Source organism: Metopolophium dirhodum, chromosome 4 (genome assembly GCF_019925205.1).
Source record: "Metopolophium dirhodum isolate CAU chromosome 4, ASM1992520v1, whole genome shotgun sequence".
NCBI classification, from domain to species: Eukaryota; Metazoa; Arthropoda; class Insecta; order Hemiptera; family Aphididae; genus Metopolophium; species Metopolophium dirhodum.
In genome coordinates, this window is record NC_083563.1 from 2,415,453 (window position 1) to 2,426,549 (window position 11,097).

The following is an 11,097-nucleotide window of genomic DNA, read 5'->3' on the forward strand; positions in this document are numbered from 1 at the left end:
TTAATTTTTGAGTTAATACCGACTTACTGTTGTAGAACGGTGTGAACTGTGAATAGGTTTCGTGCTTTATGCCTCTTGGTGTATAAAGAGGTAGATAATCGCATACAATTAATCTAAATGTTTTGAAAATGTCATTGCACGCGTGACATTGTGTTTATAAAGTTATAAAATATAATAATATATATGTAGAAGTATCAAATCCTAAAGCAAAATATTTTTAAATAATTTATTATGCAACAAAATAACTAAAATCGTTTTTTTATTGATCCTTAAGCCCGGTATGGCCATTAGCTATTGTTATTTTTTTTTTAATATCTAATTTTATCCAAATTTGAACTTTAAATGACTAAAAACAATTGTAACTATATATTTTTAATATTAGTTCAGGTACAGCTATAAAAACAACTTATGTGGGATTTCGTACCAACTTCGAGCTTTCTGATCCAGTAAAATGTATTTTATCGAAATATATATAAAAAAAAACTAAAAATAACTGTAGATCTGAAATGTAGGTATATTAATAACTCAAAACGAGTCAAGATTTTTTAAAAAATATTTAATACCATATGTCCATATGTTTACAAAATGATAATTTAAACATTTAGTGATCATTTCAAGTCTAATCTCATCAAAATTCTAACCTGATAAAAGATTAGGTATTGTGGATTCACGCTCAACTTTTATTTTGTATTCCAGTACCTAAGTAATAACAGCTTATATAAGGAGCCTTGTATTTTATTTTCAAGCATTTTACACGGAGAACATTTTTCATCAGCAAGTAGGTACTTATATAATATATATAAAAAAAAAATCATAAAGTTAAACTATTTTGAAAATTATACTAGAAACATAGAAACACTTTTTGGACATTTCATGTATCTACGGTTATTAGGTAGGTACTCATTCATTTTTGAATTACAACAAAATAAAAATACCATTTTGTCAAAAACTGGCTTTACGTAAAAATGCCCGTTTTCCCTAATTTTTTATTCCTAATTAGTAATAAATTATCATAAAAAGTATTGAGCTGGGAATTTTTAATTTTGACCTCCCAAAAGTACTAAAATTAATTGATGTTGAAAATCGAAGTATTTTTGTTGTACTATTTTGTTTTCTTCAATACTATATTTTATATCATGACAAAAGAAAACATACACACTACTGACACACACATCATTGTAAAATTAATACAATCATCGCACTGCTGAGAATAGAAAATATTATAATATAATATGTAATAAATTAGGTACCAATTATATTTTGTTTTGTTATGTTGGTCAGTGGTCTTTTATAATATGAACCATGAACGGTTGCCAATTGGTCCATAGGTTGAACAACTGTAGTCTGTAATTGTTTTACGGATAGTTATTACTTATTACTAATTAGTTATTAGTATTATTACCTATATCGAATTGCGAAAGCAAATACTGAAACATTACCGTATTAATGCAGCTAGTAGCTACCTATAATATTATTTTAATTGTTGCGTATTTCAACAATTTTTCCTCGTAATAGCTCGGCGAGATTAAAACCGTTAAATAAATAATATATTATACCGTTCTATACTTCTCTGTCCTATAGTATTATGGACCATTGTGCACAGTATTATCTACTTATATAGTTCTATCTTCTATGTATATATTATGTTATATATAATAGCCATGTAGGCATTGTAATAAGGACAATATTGTGATGACTACGCGTTACGGTTATTTTTTCTACATATTATTATTAAAACGTGTTGCGCGACTCTTTTATTATTTAGAATGAACACTAAGCTGATAATTTTATGATACAACAATAATATACAATATAATATGTACACCTACACGCCGTAAATAAATGATAAATCGATATTATTTATGAATTTATGAGTTTCGTAGTGATCTATTATAAATTGTAATATTCAATATCATTCAAACAATCAAATACGCATTGAGTAATAACCATATGGGAACGTACGCACTATGCATAGCATTACATATTTTAACAACGCTGGGTATACCCACACATCGTATAAAATAATAACACATGCGAGACGGATGGATGGTTGGCATCCTCAAATAGTAAATACATATCTACTTAAACTTAATAATAAAGAAGTAAATAAAGTTTGATTGATAATATTGTTTTCGAATAAAATCATAGGTAATAATATCAAACATATGGCTACGGTATTCCAATCTTAATATCTTCACCATTTACGTCCTTCAGGCCAGTATAACCACAGAACAATAATGGAGAGAGAAACGATGGTACTCAGTTTCTCACTCGCTAAGATTCTGAGCAATAAACAATTTAATTAATATAAATATTAAGTAGCCAAACATCAAGTCTTGTAGAGTTGTAGCTCCGTTTGAGTTTTTTTTTATAAGTGTGCCAAAATGTACTAAGAGCTAATTCTTTTTTATCATATAAAATACACGTATTTTATATAATGTAATTTTAAAAAAAAATGTAGTCTTAAAATTATTATAAATGCTTCAAAAATAAAATTTCATTAAAAACATTCTAGTAGTCCAAGTGGGGTTAAATAAAGGTCATATTTCTACGATTTTTAGTCAATTTTCCCAATTTAATATCATATATTTAGAGTTTAGATGAATAATACTATTTCATCAATTTCATTAATCACATCGAAAAGTATTTAGGATTTTAAAAATATTTCTCTTTACATAATTTTAAATTACAACAAAACAACTTTTTTGATAAAAAATCATCATTCAAATTATCAATTTTTGTTTTTTTTTCGTGAATAAAAACATACATTTGAAATACATAATATTTAATAGTATATTCCCAAATTAAATTTTTTCATTACAATGCATATTATGTTTAGTTTTTATTTTTGAATCTTTTGTCTTATCGACTCTTTTAGTAATGGATTTATGGACTCAAATAAGTTAAATAGTTGGCGATTAGGTACTGTATAACTACGTCTTATAGAATTACAAAACTATGTATTTAACATTTTTGGTGAGATAGTTGTGAACCGATCGGTGGCGGACAGTTTTTAAGGAGTTCGGATTATGCAATTTTCAAACTGCACGCATACGGGTCTATAAATGTGTGCGTAGTAAGTTATCATTTAATGATTTAGTGTGTGGCGGAGCGTTCCCGCACTTGCATGTACAAGTCACTGACTTGGCGATTCGCAGGTGAACGGTATACAATTTATGCTCATTTGTATGTATTTTGTTCCATCCTATCGATCGACCTAATAATGCGATCATTCTTCACAAAACTGATCTGAATTCTTTATGTTTATTTGAGATCGGTCAGTCCACATTTTAAGATTTCTGATTTAAATTCCAAATAATCAACGTTTGAAAATTTCGAAATTTCTAAATAAATTTATAATTATTGGGTGGGTGAAATTGGGAAATATGGACTGACCGATCTCAAGCAGACATAATAACAAATTTAAATTAGTTTTAAAAAATATTATCGCATTGCTAGGTTGAACAGTATCATGGAATACAAGTTTGTATGTTTTAGTTGAAATAACTGTCCGCCACCCTTAATTATATTCTGAAATTTGAGTTGATAACAAATAACCAATAACATAAAATGTCCAAATTAGTAATTACCTTTTGACCATGGGAAAAAATTAATTTGATCACATCATCAAGTAATATAGGTACCAAATTTAAGGCAATTTTAGAGTATAGGTAGGGTACACTGAAATAAGTTTAATAATTAATAATTTATGGTTGGAAATCAGTGTAACTAATATGTAAGAATATTATTGAATGTAACACAGGTGTCTTTGTGTCAAAAACAATCAACTATGGATATTTTACACTAATTTATAATTATACCAGTATAATACTATGTATAAATAATAAACTACTGATACACAATGTACAATATGAGCATTACCATTGATTATATAAATACTAGTTTACTAATATTTATAATCAATGGTATTACATTCAGATTTCTAACAATTAAAATTAAAAGTTGATTATCTATGTTATAAATAGTTAGATGATTTAATAATCTGATATTACGCTATATCTTAAATAAATAAAAATTAATTTTATTCAAATCATCCCATATTTTTTAAACAAATATAAAGATAAATTAAGATGAATCAAAATATGCAGTTAGTAGGTAACATGTTAAATAAGTAGGTACTAAAAAAATAATTATAAATGTTAACTCAGACAAATGTACACATAAAAAAATATATATTTGTAATTTGTATAAAGGTACATTGACATTAAAAATAAAATATATACATATAAATAAGGTCTTAAAATACTAAGTAACTTAACATATAAATTAATTAATACAACTGTATAGCTTTGGTAATGAACACATAATTGGAATTTAAATTAATTTATTATACTTTACCAGTCTTTCTTTCATACAATGCTGATACACATTCTTGAACATAATGCAAGCAGGATGTTTTTATTAAAAATCCACCAGCAAGTTCTTGAGAACTTTCTCTTCTGATGTATTTCATATATCCTAATGAATCTAATTGCGTAATATCTGGACAGGAAGGACCATTAAGTTGATGAGAAACTGGCTCATATTTGAATAATGGACCTTCTTTTATTGAGATTGATATAGAAGACTGATTGAATTTGACACCAGTTGAAAACTTGGTGAAGTTTATAGATTTAGAAATAGGTTTTGGTTTCGGGACAGGAATTTCTTCTTTTTTATGTGTATAAGTGTTAACAATGTCTCTAGCATCAGAATTAGAACGTGCTAAACTATCAATCAATTCAGAATCTACTCGAAGTTTTTTAGTTCTTTGTTCAGCTTCATCTCTTAAAACTTCATCTCTTTTATACTGAGTATGCATCTTTTCTTCTTCAATTAAATCATCTAAGGCTTGTTCTTCACGCTTTGATTTCATTCTGTTCCTCATAATTATTTCTTTATTTTCTCTTTTATATTGATCAATACGTTCTTTTGTTTCAACTACATTAATATTTCTAACTAAATTGTAAATAATATCTTCAATTTCTATTAAATAATCATTATAATCATCTAAAGATTCAAAATCATCTTCAGTTTTGTTGAAATCTTGCAATATTCTTTTTCTTGTTTCCACTTCCACGTCAACTGAAGCGTCTTCAAACTGCTGAAGTTTAAAACCATTACGCCGTAGAGGAATGAGACATTTAGGGCAGGGACCAGAACCTAAAAATTAAAAAAGATCATTATAAGTAATTTTTTAGTTGAAATAAATAAAAATATATACCATTAAGGAACTATGACGTGTAGCATAAATAATTAGTTAGACAATATCAATATCATTAAAATATAATTAAAAAGATAAATAATGCTGTAGTAATATATAGTAAAATATAGGTGATTAGTTTAATGATGTTGTCTCTTATAAAGTGCTTTTGTTGCCAGTGGTGGAGGTACATTTCTTACTATAGCTGGAATAAGGGTGAGTAGACACTTGTGCATAATATAAAAGTTATAAAACTTAATTTATTTAGGAATTATTTTATGCACTAAGCAAAATATTATATTATTAAATACCTAAATAGAAATATAAAACGCTTTCACATAAAATAGTTTTTTTTATTATGATTTTTGAGTATCTTAGAATAAAATCAACTATTACAAAAATTAAAGAAGATAATATTTTTGAGGGTATGATATATCAATTTTATATTTTATTGTTATTTGAATTAGTATTTGAGTAATATTTTTAGTTAACATCCGTGTTCAAATATTTTTATATATTATATAGGTACAAGCAAATTCCATAAACATGAATAGTTTCCAGAAAATTGTAAAACATATAGGTAATGCAATAAATGGTATAAAAACTTGTATGCGACCGTGTATGTTGTATTTATTTAGGCATACAATTGAACCAAAGCTAAACGATTAAAAAGTCTGATCTTCGAATAGCCATAAGGTAAATCAAACTAATACAATTTAAAAAATATCACAGTACAAACAATTACAGAAAAAAAATTAATTTGTTTAGTATTTATTTTATGTTAAGTTGGGTACTGAAAGACATATTGGTAATGCATAAAAAATATGAGAAACAAATTTCCAGCGACCGTTAAGTCTATTATTAATATAGGCATAGTTTTGAACAGAAGTAATGAAAAATTATCAATTCCCTGTCTTCGACTTGCCAAGTTCATTAAAACATCAATACATAAATATTAACTAGTTTTAGTTAAGTACCTAACTACCTAACCTTCAAAATAAGAAAAACTATATCAATACTACATTTGTTAGATTGAGTTCCTGTAAGACGAATTGGTAATGCATGAAAAATACAAGAAACAAATTTCCAGCGACCGTTAAGTCTATTATTAATATAGGCATAGTTTTGAACAGGAGTAATGAAAAATTATCAATTCTCTGTCTTCGACTTGCCAAGTTCACTAAAACATCAGTAAATAAATATAAACTAGTTTTAGTTAAGTACCTAACTATTTAATCTTCTAAATGAAATACTACATTTTTGTTAAATTGACTTCCTGTAAGACAAATTGGTAATGCATGAAAAATACAAGAAACAAATTTCCAGCGACCGTTAAGTCAATTATTAATATAGGCATAGTTTTGAACAGGAGTAATGAAAAATTAACAATTCTCTGTCTTCGACTTGCCAAGTTCATTAAAACATCAATACATAAGTCATAAATACTAACTATACTCTGTTCAAAATAAGACGATGACCAGGCGGCCAAGTTGTGCAAATGGGTGTGGCTTTGTTCCGTGGCAGTGCCCGACGCGTCACTGTAGCGGAACAAAAACTGGTCGCTGCCAGGTCATTGTCTTATTTTGAACTAAGTATAGTTTTAGTTAAGTACCTAACTACCAAATCTTCAAAATAAGAAAAACTGCATCAATACTATACATTTGTTAGATTGAGTTCCTGTGAGACGAATTGGTAATGCATGAAAAATACAAGAAACAAATTTCCAGCGACCGTTAAGTCAATTATTAATATAGGCATAGTTTTGAACAGGAGTAATGAAAAATTATCAATTCTCTGTCTTCGACTTGCCAAGTTCACTATAACATCAATAAATAAATATAAACTAGTTCTAGTTAAGTACCTAACTATTTAATCTTCTAAATGAAATACTACATTTTTGTTAAATTGACTTCCTGTAAGACAAATTGGTAATGCATGAAAAATACAAGAAACAAATTTCCAGCGACCGTTAAGTCAATTATTAATATAGGCATAGTTTTGAACAGGAGTAATGAAAAATTATCAATTCTCTGTCTTCGACTTGCCAAGTTCACTACCTATAACATCTAGACATAAATATACCTAAACTAGTTTTGACTCCAGTACTTGATATTCTAAATGAGATAAACTATACCACATTTGAAAGATAAACTGGAAATGTCTAAGATTAAGATATTGCAGATTATAAAATATTTAAGTGGTAAAAACAATCTAAAAAAAAGAAAAGAAAATTGTTGGACAAATTGGTAGTGCAAGAAAATTATGATAATTAAATTTCTGCGACCGTGTATGTTCTTTTTGCTATAGGCTTAGTTTTGAACAGATGTTATTAGTATTCATAATTCTGTCTTCGACTAGCCAATTATTAGATCTTTTATTTTATATCAAGCCAATTGGTAAAACGTATGTTAGTAGATAATTTACCATAACTGGGCATAAGTATAAAAAATACTTTTGAAACACAATTTGGTACCTAATACATGTAAGTATGATTACAATTTTAATGAATGTAAATTACCATCTTTGTTATACATCAATTAGTTTTTAGCAGATATTGTGAATAAATAACATATATTTACCCTGACTTTCCAATATAAAAGTCCCCATACACTGCAGCGGTGGTGGTAGCGGTTACAGTAAATTGAATCCGGACACAATTTTACCGCCACCGCTGCAGTATGTGTCGTCCTTAAAGATTCTAAATACATAGATTATGTAGGTAGTGGACTACTCGACTACTGTCTACATTCTGTATTTACTGTAGTCAACAACATTGTAAGAAGGACAAACAGTACAAGTTATGAAAAAAAATCACTTAGTGAATGATTAGTTTTGAATAAATGCAATAATGATACAAACAATTTGTTTTCGACTTGATATTTTCTCGAAAACTGGATAGGTATTTAAACATGGACGATAACTTTGAAAGATAGCTAACCCACGACGAGTCCAGAGACAAACATGAAAATCTGATTACCTATCTTAATATATTTAAGACCTATGAAATTGCTCAAAGTAGACAGCAATGAGTAATGACTTAGCCGGTTCAAAATCTAACACTCAATATTATTAGTTAACTAGTAATATACCAGAGGCACCCTAGAGATGCAGTTTTAATCGGGACACCTGATGTCACCCCACCTTCGCACTTGGCACAATCAACACATACTCAAAACACAATAATTCGGTGTTTACCTTTCATGAACGCCACTTCTATGCAATTTGCACACATGGTATGCCCGCACACGTTGAAGCTGAACACGAGGTTCGGGTTCCGGAACTTGGAGCTCATGCACCGGACGCACGCAAGCTCCTCCATGGCCGGAAATTCGGTGTCACTTCGTGAACGGTATTTTACCAGTGAGGGCACGGAGCCATCAAAAAACGTGACCTGTCATTCGGAAGGTTCAATGTCCACCAGAAAGCGTGAAAATAATTATAACACAATAACGGTGTTATAATCGACTTACCGGATTATAATTCACAATAGTTAATAGACGACAACGATCGAATGATCAATAATAATAATTGTTGACATTGACGGCGGTGCCGTGTGAAATACGAACCGCGACGAGGCCGCCTTGAATTATAACGCAAGCCGCGGTTCCAGTGGTTGAGTGGTTCCACCGACGACGGCGACGACGTGAAAATAGGAGATGATAACGATTAACGACGCGCGACATTGATAACCGACGGTGACGGTCATGGAAACAAGAGCAGATCGAAGAGAAAAACATGGAAAAATAACACGTCGATAATATATTATTATGTCATGGATAAAAAACCAAACCGACAACGGAATCTGGCGGATAATACCGACATTCGGAAACTACAACTGGACCTCGTCGAAATGTAGAGCGGATGCGTTGTATGAAAAATAAAATAAATTTTATGTTTATTGTTTATAACATATTATTACTATAACATAGTATTTTACAGTTTTCAATATTGGTATGTGAATATTCAGACGTTCAAAGAACATATTTTTGTTATAAAGGCATTACTGCATTATTAGGTTATAATAATATCATACGACCATTGAACATGTTTTTGTCGAGGAGGAGGAAAGCTAAGAGGACATGAAACACTTGACAGTTGACGGTCCCTTCTTTCAACAAGTTAGCTGTAGTTTTTAAGCTGTTCTAATTACCTAGGCGTTAATGTAAATAATACAAATTGTATGCACGAGGAAATTAAACTTCGACCAAAATCTGCTAACAAAGCCTAATTCGTCATGTTTGCATTGTCTAAGTCTAGATTGTTGTCCAGAAATCTGAAATACCAACGAGAAACTGTATATAACTGATTTAAGACCAAACGCTACGTATGGCTGCAAAAAGTGTACCAAAACAGTAGGTAATTACTAATAAATACTAATAAATAATAATAGATTATTTCCTTCAGAAATTAAGTTATAGTAGGTACCTACCTATTAAATAATTATATCTATTGTCATCCTTCATTTAATTTTTTTTTTAAATTTTATCAAATAAATTATCAAATTTAAAATGTTTTTACTTAATAGTTAATACATACATAATAATATTATTATGTCCACATAAAACATCCATTCAGAAAATATTTAAAATACATTTCAAATAAGTAATAAATAAATAGTGAAACATATATGTTTTGTATATTATATACTAGTACCTACACGACATATAGGCATACTATGCCATATAAGTAAATTACTTATTAAATTTTAAACTAAGTTATTTGAAATTTAATGTTTAAAACATTGCTTTGAACTGTTTAAAACTCAAACAATTGAAAAAAACAGTTTAAAACAAAATATACAGTTTTTTTGTTTTTTTATTCAAACATGAAAAAATGCACGAAGTCTGTATGAAATATAATGCATGTTTTCGGTTATTTGACAACAAAATATAGGTACAGTCACACAGACCTCCAATTTTGGCCGACACAATAATATACCTAACCGACAATTTGTTATTCTATATTTACTGTTCACACAAACAATACATATAACAACTATAGTGTTCAATGTATACACAGTAGGGTTTAGCCCCCCCCCCCCCAGTATTTTAACACTAGTAGTGGCAGTTGTGCCTATAATGTTTTTTTTAAAATTTTTTTTATTGAAGTAATCTACAATCTATACATGTTCTTAGTATAATAAATAGGTTTGATGAGTGACGAGTAAGAATATGATAATAAGATTAGGGAAGGTACCCAGTGGTAACACCCTATAAGTGCCTATAATGTTATAGTTATTAAATTGTTAATAATTCTGACGATATAATTGATAAATAATTGTATTAACTTCACTAATTTTATGAACACTGTTTAAGTCATTAACATAATATACAATATTTTTTTTAGGGCATTTTTGGGGTTTTTGATGTCATTTATGCATTTTTATAGGTATATTAGGGCATCAACATCCGGGCCCTAATAATGATAATTAATGGTTGTACAATATGACGTATAGCTATATCTTAATTCATGTTTTTTATATTATTATACCCATTTGAATATTTGATATTAATGAGTATTCGAGTTTGCTGCGTATTAATATATTATATTTATTACTATGCGTAAGAGCATAGCGTAATATCTTCCAACTGTTATCAGTCATTACGATTTACGACAATCATTATAGTTCAAGGAAAAAGTCGACGTGATAACATTTTTAAAACGCGTAAAGGGCGTGTATAAGTGTGTTACCGCCACAGGATTTAGTTGACGTAAGACCTTCATTATTTTAGAAAATACTAACGTTTTTGAAAATATATCTTTTACATAATTTTAAGTAGTTTTTGGAACAAAACTTTATTTTTTAACGTTATCAATTTTTAATTTGTTTAGGTACTCTTTTAAATTAGAACATGCATTTTTAATATCATATTCCGTAGCAGAATATTATTAAA

The 11,097-nt window shown here is 28.7% G+C and overlaps 1 protein-coding gene across 1 annotated transcript; it reads right to left on the bottom strand.

Moving 5' to 3' along the window:
• Positions 1 to 4,174: 4,174 nt before the first annotated feature.
• LOC132942912 (CDK-activating kinase assembly factor MAT1) lies at positions 4,175 to 9,194 on the bottom strand. Its single transcript, XM_061011627.1, has 3 exons — positions 8,674 to 9,194; positions 8,399 to 8,594; positions 4,175 to 5,163 (listed from the first exon to the last, which is right to left on the bottom strand). Exons 2-3 carry the CDS (start codon positions 8,520 to 8,522, stop codon positions 4,349 to 4,351), a joined length of 939 nt encoding a protein of 312 aa, XP_060867610.1. The 5' UTR covers positions 8,523 to 8,594; positions 8,674 to 9,194; the 3' UTR covers positions 4,175 to 4,348.
• Positions 9,195 to 11,097: the final 1,903 nt, after the last annotated feature.